Source organism: Tigriopus californicus, chromosome 10 (genome assembly GCF_007210705.1).
Source record: "Tigriopus californicus strain San Diego chromosome 10, Tcal_SD_v2.1, whole genome shotgun sequence".
Lineage (NCBI taxonomy): Eukaryota > Metazoa > Arthropoda > Copepoda > Harpacticoida > Harpacticidae > Tigriopus > Tigriopus californicus.
The window spans coordinates 9310348-9335588 of NC_081449.1; the positions used below are offsets into that span (position 1 = coordinate 9310348).

Sequence of the window (25241 nt, forward strand, 5' to 3'; positions counted from 1 at the left end):
GGTCGCTTTCCAACTTCCCTGCTTCATGAATGGCACTCATTGTTTGTGGGCTATTTGGAAAAAGCTAAAGACTTAGGTCTACCAGCCTTATATTCAAGGAATTTCCAGATGCCTAACTGCTCATTTCGTAGATTTGTGTGTTGTTGAAAATGGTACAAATTTACCTGATCGGCCCTGTAGTAAAACATCCTTAGATCTGTTTCACATTTTTGAAAACCTGCTGAACTCATTGGAGTCGAAATAGGATGAAAAATCAACTTGTTTGTTGTACAAAGTTAGCATCGTAATGCTATCCCTAATTAAGCATCATCAGCATAAGAACAGATACTGATATTACAATTAAGCCTTTGAAATGAAGCATGAGAGAGGATGAAAAGGAGAGGACCTAATATCCATCCTTGTGAAACACTTGGCTTGACATCATGCATGCCACTAAGGGATGCCTCAACCTTAGCCAATTGCTCCCTACCGCGAATGAAAATTCTGAACCAATTAAGAACTCCTGTATCACTCTCCTTTCTCAACTCGCAAGAAAATCAGCCCGAGAAAGGGCTTTATCTGAATGTGCATTGCCTCATTTCCAAAAAGGACAGCTCAAAGGTCAAGGCTCTTGAGACACTAGCTTTCGATAGGCAGGTCTCTTTCATTTCCTTGACAGAAACCTGACTTCGACCACGGGTCTTAGACGAAGAGCTAGTAGCCATGGTTGGTTTCAATTTAGCTCGTTGCGATAGAGTACGCTCTGATAATCCAATTTTTCAGCATGGAGGCGTATGTTTATTTGTTAGAAATAATCTGCGCATTAGTTCACATGTCTAATGGAGAAGTTTATCACCTCCAAGGCCTTACTCTGTCCATTTTAACAATGTATAGACCCCCTTCTTGTTTAGTAAGCTCCTTTATGTCAGCTCTCCAATTCATCGGAAATGAGTTGGACCAAGCAGTTTGCTCGAAAGTTTTCTTTGTAGGGGACTTCAATTTTCCGGCTTGCGTTCTAGAATCGATATCTCAGTCGTGCGAAAAGCTGGAGGAGTTTGCGATCCTGCTCAATTTCTCCCAGCATGTTGGCGTAGCCAAGTATGTCCATGTGACACCCAGCAATTCGTCAGATCATCATCTTATTGAGATAGCGTCGACCATTATTCAAAAAGCTAGTATAAGGCCTACCAGAAAGGTCGGCCTGACTAAGTTCAAGTTCAGACATGAACATTGGCCGTTAATTGCAGAAAGATTAAATGGACTGGACTTAGTTTCAATTCTGAAACAGGCACCGTTCATAGACGAAGCCATAGAGTGGAAGATTTTAGTCTTGAAAGAGGTTTGCTCCACTCTAGCAATCCTTGAATGTGTTCCGAAAGGTGGAACACAATCTAAAATTCCGAAGTTAAGGAAGCAATTGTTTTGAAAGAGTTGCAAACAAGGAAAATGACTCCAGAGCATTTTGAATCCAGTCATTGCGGCTAGCTTACAAAGAAAGCGTGAATTGATTCAAGGAAGGATTTAGCCCTCCATTGACAGAGATCAGTTGAAAAAGTAGAGTAGAGTGGTTGAACAGGTCAGGTCGAATCCGAGAAAACTCTCATGCAAAAAGAAGAAACAAACTGTAGTTAGGGTATTCTGAGGTCGATAGTAAAGCCATGAGTAATCTAGAGGTTAAGACTAACATGCTTGAAGATGAGTTCTCTAGTGTGTTTTCAACTCCCCAGAGTTTACGAGCAACAGCTCATTGGTCTATTGATGACGTTGTTGAGATTGGCGAGGCTAAGATAATCCTAGATTAACCTAGACAATCTTGTATTCACATATCAAGATGCTTTAAAAGCCATCATGGACTTGAGAATCTCAAGCTCTCCTGGCCCTGATGGTGTAAAATCTCAGTTCTTTATAAGATACTCACTGGTTCTTGCTCCTTATTTCATGTCCTTGATACGTTGAATCGTGAATCAGTGCAAGTTTCCGTCCTTAGCTCATTTAGTTAGCTAATATTGTTCCAATTTTCTAAGTTGCTCTCCAGTACTTATGGGCCGATTTATCGGGCTTTGACCATTGTAAAGGTCTTTGAGAAGATCATGAAGTTCAAATTTATAGAATATCTAGAAATCAATGAAGTCCTTCCACTTAGCCAGCAAGGGTTCTGAGCGCATTTTGGCACGGTAACCGAACTGATCGAGCATAGTAGCAAGTCGTTGAAGGACTAGACAGTCATGAGTCGATCGATGTAGTCTATCTCGGCTTTGCCAAGGCCCTTTAGTTAACAGGCTCCATGAGATCCGAGGCAAGGTTCTCAATTGGTGAATAGTTTCATTTGCGGGAGGAAGTAATTAATTAAAACCGATTTACTTGGGGCATCCCTCGGTCACATACATGATGTCAGGTCGGGTGTTCCTCAGGGCTCTATTTTAGGACCTCTCCTTTTCATCACTTCATTGGTCAACCTCTGAAGCGTAATATATATGTCAATATGTCAATATCTCTTCCTATACCGACGATGTGAAGTTAGGTTCTGGTAAGAATGGCCATAATTCCATTAGCCTTCCAGAGGGCTTAGATTGAATCTTGGGTCGCCAAGTGCAATAAGTCCTAGAACTTGAATTGACCTTGAATGCACCTCCAATGCCTTTGGGTCTATGCCTATGAACTCTCCATTAGTAGATGATGAAGGTAAAGTATTCAGCAGGTCTAGTAGAAGAGTACGAGCATAAAAAGCGACCCCTGGCGGGCGCAGCCTCCAAGATCCAAGAAGACAAATTTGATAACAATGGAAAATAATCGGAACCAGTTTTAGGTGACTATGCATGCTCTAATCCTGCCGACGACTTTTTTCAAAAGGAGAGGCAAGGTCATGTAGATTCATGCAACGGTGTTTTTTTTTCTTACTTTTTCGCTTGAATTTGGACCAATTCAAGAAATATTTTCAGATATTGACGGAAAGTTCAAATAAAATATCTAAACTTGGACTTTCCGTCCATATCTGAAAATTCTTCTTGAATTGGTCCAAATTCAAACGAAAAACTAAGAAAAAAACCACCGGAGCAAGAATTTGCATGAAATCGCCTCTCCTTTTGAAAAAAAAGTCGTCGGCAGGATTAGAGCACGTAGTCACCTAAAACTGGTTCCGATTATTTTCCATTGTTATAAAATTTGGCTTCTTGGATCTTGGAGGCTGCGCCCGTCAGGGTCACTTTTTATGCTCGTACTCTTCTACTAGAGAGCCTTAATCCGGTTGAATGTGGGTAAAGCTGCTCAAACATGTGATTGGATCTAATGAGAGGGAATACGTAGGCATTGTTTATCCGGTAGCATCTTTCAAGTCAGACTTGGGCAAATTTTTTACTAGCATTCCAGATCAACGCTACATTCAAGGACTAGCTCGGTCTGCCAACTCAAATTCGTTGGTAGACCAAATATCACATAAGGATTAAAAGGTAATAAGAAGTAAGGATTAAAAGTAATTATAACCTCCCGTTTTAATCGTATTTGGGATAACATTCCTTGTAGCGTTTAGAAAAGCCCCCGAAATACCAAATAAAACAAAAAATGGACGTTTTGATGATGTTTTACCAGAAGCATTGAACATCCCGTATTTCGATCCAAACAAGCACATTCTCAAATTAGGTGAAAATCGCAAATGCCCACTCTCTTGAAAATTCCTGTTTGTAATTTGTCGTGGGAAGAGCTAATTAGGCTGTTGTAAGATATTTAGGACTTTTGATGATACAATAATTTTGATTAATTTTGCATCATGATGCCATATCTTTTGACACTCCGATCTGTTAGATGAGTCTTAACATACTTTGCGTCCTGTGGTTTTGCAAAAGTCTTCCAAATTACGTTTGAACCTTTTCATGCAAAAATAATATTTTCTAGATCTGAAGGAAATAATTTTTGAAAGCTCCAACATTCCAACAGATTTTTAAATGATAATTCAGGATGAGGTTAATGGTTCAGGCGATACAAAATTTTCTCTGTCGTTGTAAGTGTATATATCTAGAGTTTCGTGTGAAATCTAGTGTCATCTGAAGGAACTCACACTGACCCTTTCAAGACCAGAAGCTTCAGGAATGGAATTTCTCTAGATCATGTCTAGTGACGTATAACAATTAACTATAGGGGATGTCAAGTAAAGGAAATTCAAGGAAAAATGTGGTCCGGCACCCTGATTTTGGGCATTTTGGGGAAAGAGAACTAAGACAAACATCACAGTCAACTCGCACCATTCACCTATTGAATTTTCAATAATCGAGTGATTTTGAGCAAGTTGTGTTACAAAACCCTACTAAATGAGCATGTTTGGTGTAAATCGGTGAAGGCGCTATCAAATTGGCTCAACACCACAATGCTAATTGCCTAGACAAGCATGTAAAAAGGAAAAAAAGTCAAAATCCAATGCATGCACAGTGCGGTTTGGCTGGGCATGTTGTCTTTGATTTTACTACATGGAATAACGTCAGTTGTCCATGGGCGCGTTTACTTGACTAGCCCTATTGACATTTTATTTTAACCTTTGGAGGTATTTCGGAGAGCGAAGGCTTTTTGTTACGTGTTTTTTCTAGTTGGGGTGCTAGGGTCGGAGGATTGAACCGCGCCCGGCCAGCGAAGCTAGCCATCACTTCGTGCGTTTATAGTTCCAATAGGCACCGTGATAGTCCGTATCAGATTGGTTCTCCATCTGTGTATCTGGTTAGCTTCTAAAGCTTTCCTTGAGAAATTTTGGGGAAGATGATTTAACCAGGGATCGCTTTCATGTTCGGTAACTGCGCCAACCACTAGGCCACGTCTTCTCCCGTAATTGGTACATGATTGATGGTCGATGTCGTATGAGTAGCAATGTTTAACGTTTGGAAAAGTGCCATCTCCACGCCATTAATACAACTCTATCTAACAACCATGTACGTCATAGAAGGAAAAGAGTTGGTATACTCGCGTGTTTTTTATTTGATATTCACGTATTTGAAAATGACATTGGCTTTCTTGCAGGAAATGTTTGTTGTTCTGCTTATCCTATTGAGCAATTGGATACAATCAACTCTGAGACAGGAAATCTGAACATGAGATCTGCTTTAAATTTGATTGTTTTCGGGGTAAGTTTGCAACGGATCATTTATGTTCTGAAGTTCTAAGCTTTAATTTGTGTCATTAAATGTTGTGCACAGAAACTTTCAGACCAGTTATCCAACGAATGGTGTTACTATTCTTAGTTTCGCTTCGAAATTAGTCTTACACGTTCAAACAAATTTGATCCTTGAACGTCATTAAAATGCTAAAATGATCTATAATAAGGACTACGAAGTAGGAGTTAAACAAACTCTAGCGGCCAAAAAAGGATACAGAGCGTTAGTAGGGAAGAACCATGACTTTTCTGCTTCATTCAAAACTTTTGAAATCATGTGAAGACAGATCCAAACAAAAGTGATTAAACTTCTGTTGAATGATTTGAGGTTATGATAAGTAGAGAGTTTTTTTAGCTTGTAGTTTAAATATCTTGTCATTTTGGGGCATTTTTAAACATTCAGGTGGTTTTGACCAAATTTCCGAAAAAATAACAGTTTCGGTGTCTAATAATCCTGAAATTGGACATTTTTCTGTCAAATTTTTGTACCAAAGAACAATAATAATGCATCTTGGTATATCTGTTGCACTTTGATAATTCAAGAAGTTCTTTGTTAAGTTCGTTTTTGCTTAGGAAATTCAGCCCTGCCTCCAGTGGTGCATTTTTGTTGCAATACTAAACTGAACTTGTCAATGAACAAGACAAGACCGTTCATGTAGTTCAGCTTAGCATTGCATTTATCCAAATATTGGCTACGTTTTTTTAGAAATATAAAGCAACTGAACGTGCAAAAGTTGAAAACCACCACTCTTTTTCTGACTATGTTCAACTTTTTTTATAAAAGAGTGTTAACAGTTCGTGGCATCTGAAATTTAGACCTTTGGCAGGATGATTCATTTTAAGAAGTTGCAATATTGGCTTTGGTAAAGTTTGCAAAAGCCACTTTGATATTTTGTGACACAAGTACACCAAAATAAAAGTGCAAAGAAAATAATCCATTTAGTAAAACCTCTTTTCAACACAACTGGCCATTTAACTTCAGAAAGTGATGGATAGTTGACTAATTCATTAGATAAAATATTGTAAACTTGATCACTTAGTAACACTGTTTTGGCTCAATTGAAAATTAGTCATAAAAACTCAGTGGTGTACAGAGTCTCAAATATCACACTTGCTATTGATTAAAAAGCAATGTGCCCCCACACAAACAACTGAATTGATTTTTTCCAAGGAATCTAGTCCAACTTCTTAACCCATACTCTTTATCATCAAACTTGATGTATGAGTTGTTCAAACAATAAACAACCTTTATTGCATTGTTGTTGCAGCCTATCACCCTATAGAACCATCAGTAGGAGTAATGGGATCAAATGGTTATCAAAATTAAATGAGAGTACCAAAAAGCTTGGAAAGTAAAGGCAGTAGTTAATTTACAATTAATGAGTTATAACCAATCAAAAACCTTAGTTTGATGTGGGAATGACCAGTTACATTTTGCGGCTAGCTAATGGTTTCCCAACATGCCACTACTAATGTGATATCATTGACAAAGTAAATTAACTCTAGTAACAAACTTCTGTGCTTATTTAATTGATGCTATCAGTAATCCACAGTTTTTATGGATTTTCGATGTTGCTGAATGTCTCATTCAAAATTGCAAGAATTTCTTGCTTGATGGTTTGTTCAAGATAGAGCTCACAAAGTTGGAAAACAATCACTCTTAACTCATCACTTCAAATTCAATCTAGGGATTTTAATCATGTTGCTTTACATAGATGCAAGAACATACGTTAGCAGAGGGTTTACTAACGCCGTCTTTCCTTTTTTGCCGCAAGATGTCTCAGTATGAAACAAGCAGTCCCTATAACCATGTTAGGCAAAAATGTGATGTAATACCCCTTGAAACAAACCCAAATTTATTAGCAGAAACCTTAAGTTAAATGCATTTGAAACTGTACAAAGACTCTGTCCTCATTTTTTCTATAAATAATGATTATAATGACACTCCCTTGTCATCGAATTTAGCGCCAAAGTCAAAAAGATTTTGGTGTCATTTCCTTTCATTTCAGAGACAACTTAAATATTACACCATTCTGAACTTGTGATATTTCATACACAATAAAAGTGATACTTCTAAGAATGTTAACAGATAATCGAAAACTTTCGTTAGTCTTTCTGTACTTGTCGTTTTGGTTTTGGGACTTTAAATTGATAATGACTTTTACAAGATCTTACAGAACACTGTCCAATCAAGCCCAGTTTATAAATCCCGTTGAGCTGGCTTTGGCTCTATGGTATCTCTTGCACACATGTATATGACTGGAACTTTGTCAGCTGTTTGCCGTCCTGATAAAATTCAGGGCCATCGTCTAATTAGTTGTAATTATCTACAAACACGGGTAGATCCAAGAACGAAGTCAGTAGCATCAGAGGCATCAGGGGCAAATTCCCTCATAATCGGGTCACCTTTTGCGAATAAACGCACATTATCAGAGGGGGTGTTACGCATCAGTTGACTTTCCCAACCTCTCACGTTAGTTGGGCCTTGGCAGGCTTAAGAAGTAGAGTGTTGCCCTTCTACACATGTAAAGGATGGCTTTTAATACAGATTATAGAGCTATCATTGTGAATTATTGACAAAAAAGGATGGCCACACAAAATAAGAAACCGACAACACAAGATCAAGCTTATGTAATGTCAAACAAGGTAACCTTGGCTTTTTCTCATAAAAGTGCAAGACTACTTGTATGAAAACTGGCAATCTTATGCCAACATGTTTTCATTAGCATGGTTCAAATGGCGATACCAAATTCCCTCACTTTCAACAAAACAATCATTTTATTTTTAATGCTTAGTTCAAATTGGCTCAAGGATAATTCAAACTATTAACATCAAACTGAAATGAACAGACTTGCTAGGCGCTGAATATGCCTCTTAAAATAACTTTTCTTATTTTCTGAAGGCCCAGTGGTGGGCATTCTTGACCAAAAAGTTAACGACTTTAAATGTGATTTGTTGTTAAATATAATCCTTTTTCTTTGTTACATTCATCCAAAATGAACAATTTTATCGCTAGTTGTTGATATGGCCAAACGATAGGTCACTACATGTCAAAATGACAAATGTTATGACACAATAGCAAACTTAGCTGTAGTTTGTCAGATAAAAAAGTAAATGACAGCTTCATTATTCTGATAACCCAGAGTACCTTTTCCATATCAATTTTTGATGAAGATGTCGTCGTTCATTGACAATTTTCAATTCAACGCCCTCTTTTGCAAGTGGGCAAATTTCCAAAAGCCTTAGAAGATCCTTCATGAGCACATGTTGAAGTTGAAATTAGTAGTAAAATGAGGTTTATTTTGGACATATTCTGAAGAAAAAAAAAACCATTTTCATTAGTTATGTCACTAAGGTTATCCAATCATCAAAATGTGTTGTTTATACCTTTTACTTAAAACTGCTTACTTGCTTCAATGGCCACTTATTGTGCAAGTAATGATCTTGGCACGATTGGAAAGTCACGTTTGCACTTCAAATACAGAAATTTCGATACAAACAATCTTATATGATGGCAAATAAAAGTTCAAGATCAAAACCATTTTAGACCTTAAGCCTTATCAATTTTTCCAAACGATAGCCGTCTTTTAGAAAGGGTTCAAATTGCACAGGCTTCCTTATACACATAGTACATAGCCCATCCTGTCGTGCCTCCCAGAGCCACCGATTGTTTTTGTTTACTTGGTTTCCTTGCTAGACACCAAAATAAACAGTTATGTTCCAGCTGATCGAGACTTTTTTACTGTGCTTGGCAAGGTCTAATCACTAAATGGTCTGTGATATCCAACGTGAAACTTCCATAGAGAAGACACCCTAGCAGGAACAAATGTAGGAACAATCATGTCCTGTAAATCATGTAAAACCATGTAAATCAACCAAAAGTCCAATGACAAGTCTGTTGAAATTGAATAAAGAAACTCACTTCACCGTCTTTTTTAGGACCTAACTGAACATTTGGACTTGATTGAAGGAGTCGTTGTTGACCTTCTCCTAACGAAATGGAAATCCTTTATTAAGGCCAGGCAAGTTCCATTATTCGATTTACAATCAGTTTGCAGGAAATATGTTGTTTTACAATTGGACCATAATTATCATCCACAGCTTCTTCCGCCAACTTTATGCGTTTGCATTGTATTTTCTCCTCTCCACATCTTGCTTTATCTTCCGACCCTCCCAACCGGAAGTAGTTCCATCAATGGGAGCCAACATGACGAGCCCTTACATTGGCAATGTAAACGAGAGTGGCATTTTACTGTTGGATATGCTGGGGTATGAACAACCCTTGTCGACAAACCACAGGAGGGTGTGTGGTCACAATGCTTCTACGAATTACTTTGATATGGTTACTAATGCAAGTGGGACATTGGACACGCGTCATCCTACTCATCCCACCACACTCGATCTTCAAGACAGCAATGAGGGTCGGACGATCTCGTCAACGATCGCGGACCAAGTAAAAGCAGCAATGCCTTCAAAAACCACCACCATCATACTACCACCACCATCAACAGCAACAACAATAGTAGCAACAACAACAGCAACACAACTACCAATCGCCACGGATTTGGGGAAAGAAGTTTCTGGCGAGCTGGCGACAGCCACAAACAAGGCAAGAAAGAGGAGAGCTGTAAGCATTAGTATGAGTCCCACTGCGGAAGTCACGGCATCGGCTTTGAGCGCCACTGGAGTACCGGAACTATCGAAAGAAGAGGGAAATCAAAACGACTTCTCTGGAGCACTCTCATTGTTCTTGGATTGCATTGAACCCAACAATGGGACGGCAAGCTGGAATGGGACAAGTCATTTGGAGGACAAAGGTTCGATTTTGGCACACAACCTGACTGGAACTGAAGATGAATTGACGCCGGACATGTGCTATCTCCATAGTTATTCTACTCATGAAACATTTCTACGGGGCATAGGCGAATTGGTTCTCGTGATTTGGTCGATTGGATATTTTTTGAATGCAATGAGAGAAGTTTCGTTCCTTGGTCCGCGACTTTTTTTGAAGACTTTGGCTCTATGTCCGTCCAGATGTCTCTTCCTATGTGCTTGTCTTTTGTGTCCTTTGGCCATTCCATTTCGTCTAGCTTGCCAACCAGAAATCGAAGATCGGCTCGCTTTAGTAGTGATGCTCTTTACAGGACCTTACTTTCTATTCTTTTGCCGGTAAGTTCAGCACATATTTCCATACGAGAACTGACGTTTGGTTAAAATGATCGTTTGATGGTATTGTCGAAAAGCTAACGATGTGCGGCATATAGTCGGCCTCTAGTGAGTGTGTGGGTCCAGTATTTTCGAAAACATGGCTTTCAAAAACAAATTTATTTCAGGAAGTGAAAAAATACAAATGAGAGCCCAAGCCATAGTTTCTTTCATAAAGCAGCGATTGGGCTTGGAGGATAGAAGTAGCTATGCAGTATTCTTTTATGACTAGTTGAATGAATCTCGTGTGAATTTTTTTTTATATATTTTTTTCACTACGAGAAATATCATCACCAGTTCTACCAAAATGAAGGATTATAACTCCTTTATTTGTTGCCACTGCAAAAATGTTTCCAATGGATCAACAAAATCTATGTATTCCTTACGAGCATTAGAGCAAATTACGTTAAGCAATAAAGGAGTCGAGAAAGAAGAGAGGTGAACTAAGCCAAATTTATCGAGTCTGGATTCTCGAGGTCTTGAAGGTGTTTGCTGGTTATTTGTCATATTTTTCGCATATTTTAAGACATAGTGGAGTACGATGGTAGAAGCTCCTTTCTCGCAGGTGTCACAGACAACCTGTATGGGTTGTTCATGTGTTACAAGCTCCCTTGTGCCTTTTGGTTCGGATTCGAAATAGTAACAGCAGCGGCAGGAGTAAAGGGAAGAGGAGATATAGTAGTAATCGTTAGGGGGTCCTTCTGTGTTAGATGGGATTGGTGTTAATATCATAGTTAGAATTGAATGTTTAACCCTAAATTTGAATTCAATCTTGCACTCCTTTCTTTGGCAGTGTAACAGCGATCTGAATGGATGGATTACTTATTCGCTAGGATGATTTGGCTCCCACATGATGTCACTCCTCTTTCGTCCAGGTGTTGGAACATTACAAGTTTCTCACGTTCATTAATAACTGCAGGGTCATTGTCCCAAATGGATTTATTAGCCTACAAGTTTGGGGTTGGTCTTCTTATTTATGAGAAAGCTTTCGTGCAAGTTACAACGATAGTTCCTCCTTCTTTGATTTACTCTTTCAGAAAATTGCTATACAACACGTTGTTGCGGGCAGCGATATTTTACGTGACGTGATTTGCTCTAAAGATTAAATATTGAACCCACCCTGCCATGCGCACATGACCATTTTCACATTCAATTGCAGAATTCTGCATCCGAAGGATTCATTCTCCAAAGATGTGTTACAACTAAGATCTCGCCTCACAGGTTTCTTCGGATTCGTTTCCAAAGAAAATTGACTAATATGGAACAGTATAATGTAATAGTTTCTTACAATTATCAAGTAGGAGCGATCGTCCGAGAGATTGTGGTGTCAAAAGTCCCAATTTCATTTCAAGTCTGATGTTCCACCCAAGTAAAATGGGTGGATGGTACTCATAATAGGTTCTTTATGTAAAGCCCACTTTTATATACAGGAGGAGTAGGAGGGGTGGGATTCTCTCCCACATGCGGTAATGTGGATCGCATAAGTAATACCACTAAGGAGGAAATGTAGTTGAGGGGGAATTGAAAAGTGCTCGGACGGTCGGAGCGACCGACGATGCAGCCAACCAAAACTGTTGGGGTGCTGGCCGCCCGTGTCCCAAGAGCACTAAATCTCTTCACAAGAAACAACTGGCTCGCTTTCTTTGATCCCTCGCCAAGTTTCTGGTTCAGCTGCTCACTTCCATTCGTCTTTGTCACGCATTGAATCGATCAAAAGTAATAATCATCAGCGCAATCATAATAATAATACCCTGGCCACTAATGCATGCTAAGAAGATAAATGATAAGAGAAATAGCACGATTACTCAAAGCACGTCTTCTTTTGTCAGGATTCGAGGATCACACAAGACCTCAAAATCAAAGAAAGCCGTAAATAGAACATTCAAATTCCAAGACCTTTACAAAGCAACCCCATAGAAACAAAATAACCAAGTGTCACCAAAATAAAAGAAAATACTCAAATTTGAAATAGATGTAGCAGTTTTGATCAGGAGAACCCAACTACACCATCTCAGGCATGTTTTGAACACCCGCGTCAAACTGAACAGTTATGAAAGAATTTGAAGTGTAAGGTAATATAACGTATGTAGATTCAAAATGAGTTTTCCTGGTCAACATGAATTTTCTAAATCCCTGCACTTGCTAATCGGACATGGGTAAATTATTTGACAAATTGTAGTGAATAGCAACAATATGACAAAACATTCCATTTGCATTTTTCAGCACCATGTCAAGCCATTGGGCCAAATTGGAATTAAACGTGGAAATAACAATAGTGTTGAATTTCTTTGAAAATGATGCCATCTAAGTTTGCCATTCCGTCATGTCCTTTTCATTTCTAACTGATTTAAGTCTTTAAAACGTTAAAAGCAAGCGTTTTTTCCAGATTCATCAATTCAATCCCTTAAAACTTTGTCATGCTGTCATTTTTCTTCTTTCCAGAGGATTCAAAACAACTGGACCCTTTGTTATCATGATTTATAGAATGATGGCTGCCGACTTGCTAAGATTTGTCACCATTTACTTCATCTTTGTAATGGGGTTTTCGCAAGGTTCGTATATCATCTTTTATTTCTCGATTTACATTTTAACTTGTCTTGTGCGTAGCTCTCTGAATATCATGTCAAATGTCATGTCAAAAATGTCAAATGCGTCCATTGGTCTTCTCTTCGAGTAAAGTTTTCAAGTATTTTTAGAATAACACTCATCATCACATGAGAGGTTCGAGGGCCAAGAAAGTAAAATCTGAATGGAGCTTTATGTTGAAGAAAAGTTTGATGATGAATTTTCAATTGAGAATGAATGCCCAAAGGGAAAGTATCAAAAGTGCGGCCGTTGTACGTAGACAAGATTATTTTCATGTTCAAAATGGGAGTAACAGGTAAGCTTTTTATTGTTCCACACGGTTCAAACTTAACATCATTTGTCCTTTTATGCACATTATTCCAAACTAAAAAAGTAAAGCAAGCAAGACCGATATACGCAGACTGAAAGGCCGCATCAAGTAGCACTGAAACCACTTGACGGCAGACCATACAATCGCAAAGACTTGATCCAAGTTATAACCTCGTTTAGCGGCCCGGAATCGAATTAGAGGAACTGCTACATTAAGGGCGGTTTTACACTAGGATGGAAACCGAGATTGAATCCGGTTTAAGGATTGAAGTGGGACTAGTAATGGGGCGAGTTTTTGGTGTATGAGTCTTTTTGTTCGACTTGAGGACAGTTAAAGACTGGAGTCCTCTGCTGGACTCAAGCCTTTTTCGGAACTCGCCCCAGCACTAGCTAGCCCCTCTTCCATCCTCAAATCGGTTTCAATCGCGGTTTTCCATCCTAGTGTAAAGCCGCCCTAAGACTCTTGGCGATACAAAGTAAATGCTACTCCTAGTTCACTAAGGATTATATATTGCTTCGGAAACAAATTATTTTTAGTTTAATTTTAGACATATGTAAAGGTGATTTCTAGGGTGGACCTTCCCGTATTTATGGGATAACTACACAAGGATCACTTTATCAAATTAGTTTTTTTCATGGCAAACTTAAGACCTTCAAGAAATTGGCCAATCTAGTTTTTGGACTAGATTTTTTTGGACTTCGGAATTGCATATATTTCAATGTCACAAGGAATGAGCTGATATTTTCGTGACTTGTTTGTTCTAGCTCTAAATCCTTCGATTGAAAATGATTCTCAATTCTGATTGGCTTAAGTATGAAGGAAGGCGGTCAAGCGTTAAAATGAATAAGGCTTTTTCTGAACCCTTTTGGGGTTGCAACTTACGACTTCATGTTGTTGATTTCAGCATATTACATTATGTTTCAATCCTATACGAATACTACCAACCCTGATCCGATGCCGACGCCAATGGAAAGCATTATTTCCATTTTCATCATGTCTTTGGGCTCCTTTGGAAGTGTTTGGGAGGGACTTGGAAGTACCAATCACAGCTTCTTAGGCAAGGTAAGGAATGCATACTTGGTTTTGTATTGAAAACTGTTCGTGGGCTTCTTCTAGTTGGTGCATGGGATATGCATAGGTGCTTTTTCATTGAATGAATATAAAGTCACGGAACTTATTTGGTGCACGATATTTCAATCATGTAAGAATTCCTCAAATGCCATGGTCACTAGATGTTATACGTATGCAAAACAATGGAATTTGCCAAAATGAATTGACATCACATTTTCATTGGGCTGGAACCTTTATCAATAATCATCGTCAAGATGTTTTAGGTAATCCTTAGTCTCACCGTGTAAAGCTGAAAATTAACTTTACAGCACTTTGTTTTGTCTTTGGAAAGGATATAATTGTTATTTCTGGACTAGACTGGAAATAATTTTGCAACCACAACATAAGCAAGGTCCACAAGAGACCAATCGATTACGAAATCGATCGCAGGAAAAAATCCTGGCTAGATTCCATGGGACAGAATGAGACTAGGTTAATTAGACAAAATGTTAATTTTGCTGAAAAGGAAGTTTTCAGCCTCTGAGAAACAATAACTTGGTATTGAACCTCATCACACGACAGTAGATTTTGCATTGAGATATGGAGATAAGTAGAAGAGGGAATTTTAACTATCATTCCACATCCAAATACAACCTGTAAATACAGAAATACAACCTGTATCGGTTAGAAAAGCCCGTGAAAATCCAAACCAAGCTTGGCTTGAGAGAAAAATCGTAAGATCTCCAATGAATACTCTCAGGATATGCTACAACAACGAGTTAGGTTTAACACACAAAGCTGTTTTGATCTGTCGACCTGATTCTAAATTCTTCAAAAGTATGTATGAAAGTATTTGTATCCCAATCAATATTATTGGAGCATATCCAGCTCATCACATTTGTATCTTTTGTAATAACCACAGTTTTTCCACAAATGACTTCCCTAAAATCATTTGTTGTGGCAAACTCAAATTAAGGTTCAGAATTCCGACATCTAACCTCAGGGCTCAGCTGTAGCTTAGAGGGAAATGCCAGCTTGCAAAATTGTTTTCCAAATGGTGGGCAGGGCTGGCTCAGCGTGTCTACTTTAGAGATCCATGGGATTTTTGGTAGTGCCTCACGTTGGAACCTTAATTTACATCATTGTTAACCGGGAAATATGGGCGCTAGGGTCGGGCATTCACGATTCTCAAACAAGAAAACGAGTCACGTTCTTCTTCAAATGAAACTGGTATTAGGTAGTCTTAAGCTAGTACACAGTCAAGTCTGCTCCTCTTTCAATTGGTACGTAACACACCATTTTAAAACCAATCTTCGGCACTTGCATACACTTGAGTGATTACTTGAGGTCCGTGAGTACATACCAGGACAATACTCAGTTCTATTTACGCTATATTTGTACTTTCATTCGGGGTAGGAAGCCAATGGTTAAGGTTGAAGAATCTCTCAGGGACAAACATGATATTAAGTCGGATGTTTCACAAGGATCCATATTAGGTCCTTTCTTTTCCATCATCTTCATTGCTCCGCTTCAGAAGCTTTGTTGTTGTGTCAGTATCTTTTCTTATCATGATAACACTAAATTAGTCTGTGGTAGGAAGGGTCAATATTCTAATAGTATACATAGTAGAAGGTTCTAGATCAAATTTGCTTTTGGGCATTAATGAAATGAAATGAAAATTCCGTTCAAAGGCCTTTGGTTCGACGTTATTAAACACCCCACTTGTCAATGGCGGAGAAGTTTAGCCAGTTTGGTTCATTAAGGATTCAACGGTAATGCTCCAAGACTCCATTAAACACTCCGCTTACACATAATGAGGGCAATGATTTAGGATTACTCCTTTAAAGTAATGGTAAATTCGCTGAGCATACCAAGCAGAAGGTAATTCAGACTTGTGCTTGGAAGTATCGTACGTTTAAGCTTATTCTGTGCAAGTCACGTGTTTAGCCACATCTTGAATATGCTTCCCCTATTTGGACTCCAATCAGTTCAGCGGGTTTTTAAAAGGTCGATAAGGTCCAAAGATGTTTTACTAGAAAAATTAAAAGTATGAGAGGGCTTTCGTTTCAGGAAACACCGGAAAAGGTCGGACTGTGCAGTTTTTAGAGACGATAATAAAGGTGTCTTACACTTCTGTACGTTTTCAAAAGCCTCGTCCCAACCCGGGTTTTAGGGTCAATTCTTGTGACCGTAGGGGCGTTTGAGAGCGTCTTCAAGCCTTTTTTTGCTCGGGCTCGACCATTGTTCTAATAGTCCCTTTCATTGCTTCGTCTAGGTGCTAACATACAAACGCAGAAATAAAAGAACACACTCTAAGATTCCAGACTTTATCAAGAGATTATTTAATGATCAATCTATTGCCCAAGTACCGTTAAACAATGATTAAGCCGTCAACTCTTCTGAGAGACGGTTCAAATTCTCTATAGTTAAAATTCCGAACAATCATGACATGTAAATCATCATGTTATGGGAGGTGTATATTGCATGATTGACAACGCATTTGGTGACTAACTATAAAGACATTACTTTTTCGAAACTTACCGATGGCTTTTTTAGCACAATTTAATGGAAAAAGATGATGATGGAAGGTCGCTGGTTTGCTGCATTTATACCATGTATAGCTCTCGGGCTAGTTGGATGTACAAAATGTTTGTTATTATACCCTTATAGGATCTGAAAAAAGCTCTCTCCGAAAGGTTAGTGGTGTATTTATGGTGTTAGACTAGACTTTACACCAAGAGATTTGACTCCAATTCGTTGGTGAATATTGAATCAAGATAAAGATCCTTGAGTGCAAGGGGTTAAAGTCCCCGTAGCCGTGGAAGTCAGCCCCAAAAATAGCAAACCACCGAGTCAGGAATCTCTGATAGAGATTTGTTATCTCTGTTGAGTTGATAAGGTTGAAAGATTATTGTTATGTTTGTTTCCCTTTAATGGAGCCCTAATTTGGTTGCATTGATGATTGGTTGTTAACCTGATGATCTGATGTTTCGATTTTGACAACTTGTTTCCATTATCAATGACTTAGATCTTTACTTTTTTAGGTATTTTGCTTCAATGTAAACAATTGTATTCGCCAACTAAAAAAGGATTTGAAATTGGTTTAAAGGCTTTGAAGTCGACTTAATTGACTTTGAAATTGACTTAAAATCGTTCATTTATGCATTTTCAGATCCATAGCTTTTTGTTTCTGGCAATAGTGGTGGTTCTTCTTGTAAACCTACTTATTGCTATGATGGGCGACACGTACACGAAAATTGCTGAGATAAAAAACGAGTGGATGCGACAGGTATGAAACGAGGGCAGAAACACCTTTTCAGCAATATCGCCTAATTAACGTCTGTGTTTATGAAAGTTTTAGGAAATTGTTCAACTTATTTTCCCTGATTTGGGATTTAGTGAGCAACTTCTCCATTTTCATTTTATTTCAGTGGGCGAGAACTGTTTTGATAGTGGAACGGGGAATTCCTCCCAAAAGCCGTCTTCATCACCAGAACTTATATTCAGAACGGATGGCTACTGGAGAAAAAGCCTTGGTCATGAAACAAACGATGTCGGTAAATGCAATAGAATGTATAGTCAAAAATGGAGCCACAATTGTAAGGGGTTTCGTCCAATTTTCAGATTTTCAGTCAATTTTCAGCCTTGCTAGAGCATTCAAAGAAAAGGCATCCGAAACGATTTTTTTTTGATGCAATGTAGTTCCAATGCTGTGATTAATTGAATGGCCGATTGGGTTAAATATCTGATCATCAGGGGTTGGAAAAGTAGTTTGTAGTTTTGGTCAGAATCGTTTTTCTAGATTATAAAAATCATCCAAATGAAGTTCCGAAAACGTAAAAATAAGTGAGAAAAAGGTGAAAAGGTTTGTTTGATTATTCAAGTATTGGGATGTTTTTAAGGCATCCTGATGTCATGGGTCCACGATTAAGTAGATGAGTGGTCTCTAAAATCAATACCATAATTGTGTGAGAATCTAAGGCAATAAGATATAAAACGTACGGTATAGTACGTAATAAAGTGAAATACGCCTTCAGCTATCTATCAATGCCAGTCAAAACATGCATTCTTAGGAAGAGATGATCAAAATATAGGAATGCATTAAAAATGGAAGCATATCAAATATCCTTTGTTTTTCTTATTTTTTGTACAGGGTAGAAAGAAATTAAAGCCTTATTAAACTCTTTCCCCGTCCTCAAAGAATTGCTTGATCATTTCCAGTCTCAAATTTTCGCGAAAAGGGTCTATTGTGGTGGTTGGGGGTGCTAGGGTCGGAGGGTGCACCTCGCCCGGCCAGCGAAGCCAGCCATCGCATCGTCCAAGTCAAAATTTCGAAAGGCATTGTCGTGTCCGTATCAGATTTGATTCTCCGTCTGTGGGTGTGGTTAGCGTCTAAAAGTTTCCTTGAGAAAGGTCTGGGAGGAGAATCGAACCGGGAACCTCTCTCATGCTAGGAAACTGCGCTATCCACTGCACCTCCTCTCCTCCCTTTTTTTATTTTGGTGTACAACATACCATGAATGATCCAGTTTTAGTCTAATGGAGATTGGTACCCCTCCGACTTTTGGCCATCTGAAGACTGACTTATGTAATCCCAGATCTTTGCTCTCGATCTGACCTGTTGTAAAGGAATTTGCCGTTCTTGCATAAAGTTCTCTACTCACCAATGGTTCGAGGATGGACACCGAGAGGCTCAGTCACTTCCCTCAGCCTCTTACCCGTTTACAGCAGGCCTTTAGTTTTGGCTGTGACATCAAGATTGTGCTTACTTGCATTTTCGAACATTGTTTTGATGGCACACAATTTTAGGGTTATCGATCGCCATTAGGCAAAAATTTGATCATTTGCATTATGGCACTATTGTATGTGTATAACAGTTCCTCTTCATTAAAACTTGGGGTTCAATGTCAAACAAATTTATGTCAGACAGAGCCAAAGTAGTTGCAAATTTCTTCCCACTCACCCTGAATTTCTCCAAAGTTTCCCCTAAACATCATCAAACCCTTCAATTTACCCGAAAATCCTCGGTTTTAGGTTATTGTATGGCTAAAATTCGTGAAAAAGGCAAAAAGCCGCAAAACTATTGGATTGATTTAAAACTTAAGGTAATTAAGGTAAAATAACTTTCGACCCTTACTTATTATAACAAGCTTGAAAAATTGAGGTTGTTATCAATCTATAAACCATACTGTTCCCAAAAGTACTAATTACATGAAAAAAGTTTGGCACTAAACATTTTAAATTGAAACAAGTGCTGGTATCAGACTAACAAAAGGCGAATAAAAGACTCATTCCTGAGATTGCAAGCAATGCGAGTAGGATAGAAATTGGAGAACACTGACGTTTTTCTTCTTTCTTTTCCCATACAGGAGGAGAAGTTGGCAGAAATTCAAGACATTACCGAGATGAAGGTTACCCATCGGAGAAACATAAAGCGCAGATTGGAAAAGTTTGGTTACACGTCAAATTCCACGATTGGCTTGGATTTGGCGGGCACAGCAGCTAATGTCATTGCTCCTGATGCTGATGGAGATGATAATAATCCTTTGTATTGAAGCTAACCTACTTGCATATTGAAAAATGTCTCTTTACAATGTAAGCGAGGGATTTGAGGCGAAGACAGAGGGGAACGAGCGTTGATACCTTCAATCAACCCAATATTGGCAATGTTGCATAACTACGAGCTCCTCCCTTATGTTTTACCCATATACCATCATGTATAGGTGCTCCGTATAGTGAAAGCAAATTGTGAGTAGAATAACCAACCCATTGCATGAATCTGTCAAGACGGCGTAGGTAGGAAGATCCAAATACTCTTGTCTGCCCTGCATGATACCATTAACGTGAGCACTCTCACGAACTAGTATTCAATTGTACCATGTGTGTAAATTTATCACTGACTTATTTTTCAATTTGTGGAACACTTGACACACTCTGTTCGTTGCTTCATCTCATCAAAACGGTTGAAACGATTTTATTCGATGCATCGTATTGCAACGCAAACCCTTAAGGTCATTTCCCGCGTCACAACAGTTTTCGTCGACTCTTTGACTTCAGTTTTTGATCCACGCTCGAGGCACTTTTCTTTTTCCTCCAAACAATTAGCTCGGTCCAATTTTGAGGATATCACAAGCAACCGAAGCCAGACTCGTATAGTATAACTGTACACAGTAGGTCAATGCTCATCGCTAAGAAATAAGTAAATAAATCATCCTGTCAGTCATAAATCACCCGAACAGATCTCATTCTCTTTGTCATTCGTGTGTCTCTTTTTCACCCTGAAGTGTTACATTATTCATCGTTCCCCTGTCAACTTTATGTCGTGCAATCCCAGCTTAGCTTTGAAAAGGTTGGTCCAACCTAGCCATGAACCGTCGTGGATCGTACCTAGTAGCTTCTATGTACGTACTATGTAGAATGATTCGAGTAACAAAGCCTTTGCCTTCCGTTCGACCGTTCGACCGTCCGACCGTCCGACCGTCCGACCGTCCGTGTCCGAACAGAAGGACGACGGACGAAGAGTACGACAAGCAGGATGACGGCGACGGAGACATGGATGTTCCGAACACAACTGTTTTGCGGGGCCATGGCGGGGCCAAGCTTGATGAGCGCACCAGCCTCCTCATTGGCCACATTTACGCCTTGCTATACTCCTGTATATCCTAGATATAGGGTCCACGAATACTCATGCATGATGCACCAACCATCAGCATTATCCTCAAAAGCGAAGCGATGAAATACACCGAAAAAGAAGATGATTTCCACTCATGGGTTTCTCCCTAACATCCATTCTACCAACCAGTAGTTGAGTCTAGATCTGGTATCTCTCCCTGACTGCTTCAAAGAGATGTCAGGTTTGAAAGGGGATTATTTTCCCTGTGGAATTCACACCAACAAACTTGACATGTCATCATCTCATCATCGCATCGCATCTCATCCACGAACTCTCCGTGTCGACTCTTCGTGTCGACGGGCTCACGGACTGCTTACCACTCAAAAGCAAAAGAAATGAGAGCCACAGCGTTTGGCAGAGCAAGTTGGCTTAGCAAGCGTTTGATGATAATAAATAGACCTCGGAAAAAAAAGTTGCCCTTGTAGCCGAAATATATTTTTTCAAAATTGAGAAAAATGCGAAAAAGAGTTGAGAAAACACGAAAAAAAAGCTGTCAAAACTAGAAAAAAATGTGAAACTGTGCAAAAACAAGTTACAATAATGCAAAAAGAATTCTTACAATTGGGAAAACGTCGTATTTAGACCCTTGTAGCATCTTTGCTACATTGTTATGTTACAAAATTTAGGCACCCAACTGTATTTACTGGGCTGTCTATTCTTTTTAGTTAATAAAAAATTAAAATTATTTTTTCAATATTAGAACACGTTTTCAATTGATACAGATGTCATGCGTCAATTGACTTTCTTTTGGGGCCTAATGTGTCTGCTACTGAGTGTAGTTTTGTTTACAAAGTAATTTTAGGTCAGATCAAACCCATGACAGCAGATATAGCTCAACTGCAGCTCTCTGTTTTCGGCAGCCGTTACCAAACCAAAAAAGGGAGTTGAATTTGATATTCAAATTCATTGGTAAACTAAATATTGCATAAAGTTTAAATGGCAATCATAATCTTTCATTCTAATCATATCTTGGATTGCATTCTTTGAAACAGTAAGTAAAGCCAGTGAAAACTAAACACAAAAAAATTCTAACAGGCTGAGGATTTAACCCTTCATCTGATCATGTTGAAGAGAAGTAAATAAAAAGGTCCCAAACAAGGCAAAACAAGTTAAGAGGGAAGTAGATAAGGACCCAAATGACAATTGAGTGCCAAATGCCCTAAAATGTGAAAAATAGTAATAAAATGGTAGCAAAGGGAAAAATGGCGAAAAGAAGAGCAAATATTGGACATTTGGCTCAAAAGGTTTTTTTTAGGTTTTAACTTTTTTTCCGAGTTCTGATGATTACGCGTCAACTTACCACCGAGATATAATCAGGTCCTAATGCTCGCTTTCTTTTCGACACTCACTCACTCAATTTCTTCCCGGCTAACGACGAGTTAGTTTAGCTGGGACGGACTGATTGCAAAAGGGCACTCGAAAGATTCCACTCGACACTCGATCCAGGGAAGGAAGAAGGGCCCTAGGGTGTACGTGCGTACGTGCGTGTGTTTGTGCTTGTGTGTGTATATGTGTGTTAGAGAGAGAGAGATAGTGGGTTGGTTGAAGAGAATAATGGGGAAGGGCGCTGTAAGCATCTCTTTTGAGTTTTGACTGGCCTTTCTCCCTCTCTCGCTCCTGAGCTTTCTCTCTCACCACAATTTGTCGGACAGATTTTTCTTCGGCAGGCACAGGATGAGACTTGTGCTATTTGCACTAATGCCATTTAAAAAGGAAAGAAAATCGTGACAGTCTCGTCTTGTGATCCAAATAACAAATGACCTCTTTCGAAAGCCCAGCTAACCTTGTCTAGTCGACCTGCAAGCAATCCACTGGATTGATAACGCCAACCGTTAGACTTGAGAGAACGTTTGATTGAGTTGAACTAAATCCGATCAGGACAGATTAGCCAGAAACAAACCCGGGGTGAGAAACGACCATTGGCAGATACCAAAGCTTTGGCCTGACAAAATCGTGACGTTTGCCTCAAAGTTGCAAAACTCGAAGTAAGCATGCTCGTGAATGGTCCCATTGGCCTCGATGGAAAATAACCGTTTGTTTGTTTAGTGGTTCAATCACAACTTAGGAGACGTCGAGATTTTTTGGCCACCAGAGGTCGCGTGGGTGAAGAGTACCTAGAAACCCAGGACGACCCAATGATCTGCACATAAAACCCCCAGGGTCAGAAATGTTTTGAACTAAAGTAAGCTAGATTGACAATTGAAAAGGCCTGGTCATTAACTAGGCTGTTTCATAGCTAAAACTTTTAAAAAGGTGGCTAATTTGGAAATTGCGTACCTAAAACTTCCCAAATCTTTAGGGAAAGTCTTCAAGTGGTCTTGGAGAATAGGGTTCGGATGCTTGAGAATAGGAGAGCAAGAGAGCAAGACTAGGTGCCTGTGCAAAGATGGCTCAATATCAATTGGTTCGGAGACCTCAATGGAGTTGATTGCTTGTGTTCTACTTGGATTAGCAGTTCTAAACCAATCAACTCTACGGTTTCAAATGATTTAATTGTGATGTTTGAGAGTCATCATTAGACCTCCAGAAAAAATAAAAAACCTAAAGAGACTTTTTAAATTTTTTGGCCTTTTTCCACTCTCTCAACTTCTTCCAACCTTTTTTGCCATCTTTCACATTTTCGACCTTTTTCCCCCTTATATTGTTTGTTATTCTGGTCTTTATGTGCTGCCTTCTTAACTTGGGAACTTTATTTACTTCTGTGAAGCGTGATCAGATGAAGGATTAAATCTTCAGCCAGAACCTTGCAGCATTTTTTATGTTTGGGTTTTTACTGGCTTTACTAACCGCTGCAAAGAATGTAATCCCCAGCATAATCAAAATGAAAGATTGTAATTTGTCTAACTCTTGCCATTCAAATCTTAGGGCTAGCTGCAGTATCGTATTGGCAGAGCATTCCCTTCGCAATCTGCGAATCCTGGTTCCAAACCCAAGCCTTTTTGCAGTATTTAAATTATTGTACAAGTTGTTGCTTTAACAGCTTAAATGGGCGAACCTGCGATCATTCCCGTAGGTGAGGTAATAATCAATGTCGCACGTTGGTTGTGAGACCAAAAAATCCCTAATATGCATTATCCATCTTATGTCATACATTATCATGCATATTTTTGCATCTTGCATTTATGCATGTTTTGGGTTTATGACGTAAGCATGTTTTAAACGTGGTGTAATTATCATTTATTGAAACTCTTGGTTACGTCAATGCGTAAAACATATCAACGAAAGTGCATAATCGTAAACAAATGTGTAAAAGAATGAGGGGTTGAAATAAAATAGTTAGACTGGACTAGAACGTGATATCACTGCAAAATTGACTTGAATTGATTCAGTAAGGAAAAGTGAAGAGCGAAGTCACAAGAACTACTAAAAACAGATGGGTAAAGGTGAAGATGGAAGACTTGGTTTTTGTAGTAAAGTTGGTGGGCCAGATTGAGCAGATCCTTTATCAGCTTCCGTTATTGACGGAATTTGGCTGCGAGCCGGACAAAGGTACGTGACGCCAATACTTTGAATGGAGCTCTGGCCAAGGACAATAAGGTTGGTTTTAACCAAAACTGTGCAATTTGATTGTGAAATGCCTCTAAAGAACAGTGGCTCACTCCCAACGTAGTTTGGCCGAAATGGTCCGTTACAAGTACCCTCTCATTGATCAGCTTATTGCCAAAGTCAAAGATGGTAATGAAGTAAGCCAGGCGCAATTTTGCAACTGACTACCTTTTATCCTAGTTTCTTTTATTTTGAATTGCATTCTGAAGTGCATATTTTGAGTTAAAAAGCATATCTATGAGTAAGTACATATTTTGACCGTTTTTAATCCATATTTTGGTCACCTTTACTGATTACTGATTAATAGGCTCAGTAGTATCAGTATTGATAAATGAGATGGGATGAACATCCCAGGTCACAAACCAAGTAGGACTTGACTCTCATTACTGCACCAACCAATTCAAAAATCTACCCATGCACTTTCTATCACAGTTATACAGATTACCGCGGTCAAATAGATTGGCTAAATGGAGAGCAAAAGGATAAGAGAAATAATTTGATAATGAAAGCTTGCACAATCCAGTGGCTGAGCAGACAAAACACTTCGTCAAAATGCACCCGCCCCGCCCAAAGCGAGTAGGTGCGGCACAATGGCCACAATCATCACCATGGTGACACCACCACGGTCACATGACCATGGTTTAACAAGCAGTGCTGAGTGCGGCGCAGCTCGGTGGCAGCTTTGATCGTCACATGGTGTCATTGCATTTAAATCTTTCCCAAAAATTGTCAAGTAGTTGAATTGGATTGTATTAATGCAG

At 39.0% G+C, this 25241-nt stretch overlaps 1 protein-coding gene across 4 annotated transcripts in view; it reads left to right on the forward strand.

The window, feature by feature from the left end:
• The window catches only part of LOC131888650 (transient receptor potential cation channel subfamily V member 5-like), a 68467-nt gene extending 47326 nt beyond the window's left edge, over positions 1-21141 (forward strand). For all 4 annotated transcript variants that reach the window (XM_059237556.1, XM_059237557.1, XM_059237558.1 and 1 more), the window contains 8 exons: positions 4978-5081; positions 9050-9132; positions 9212-10279; positions 12758-12867; positions 14116-14273; positions 17434-17550; positions 17693-17818; positions 19631-21141. In XM_059237556.1, the coding sequence (XP_059093539.1) occupies positions 4978-5081; positions 9050-9132; positions 9212-10279; positions 12758-12867; positions 14116-14273; positions 17434-17550; positions 17693-17818; positions 19631-19816 (1952 nt within the window). In that variant the 3' untranslated portion in view covers positions 19817-21141. The remainder of the gene's footprint in view (positions 1-4977; positions 5082-9049; positions 9133-9211; positions 10280-12757; positions 12868-14115; positions 14274-17433; positions 17551-17692; positions 17819-19630) is intronic.
• The last annotated feature ends 4100 nt before the right edge of the window (positions 21142-25241 follow it).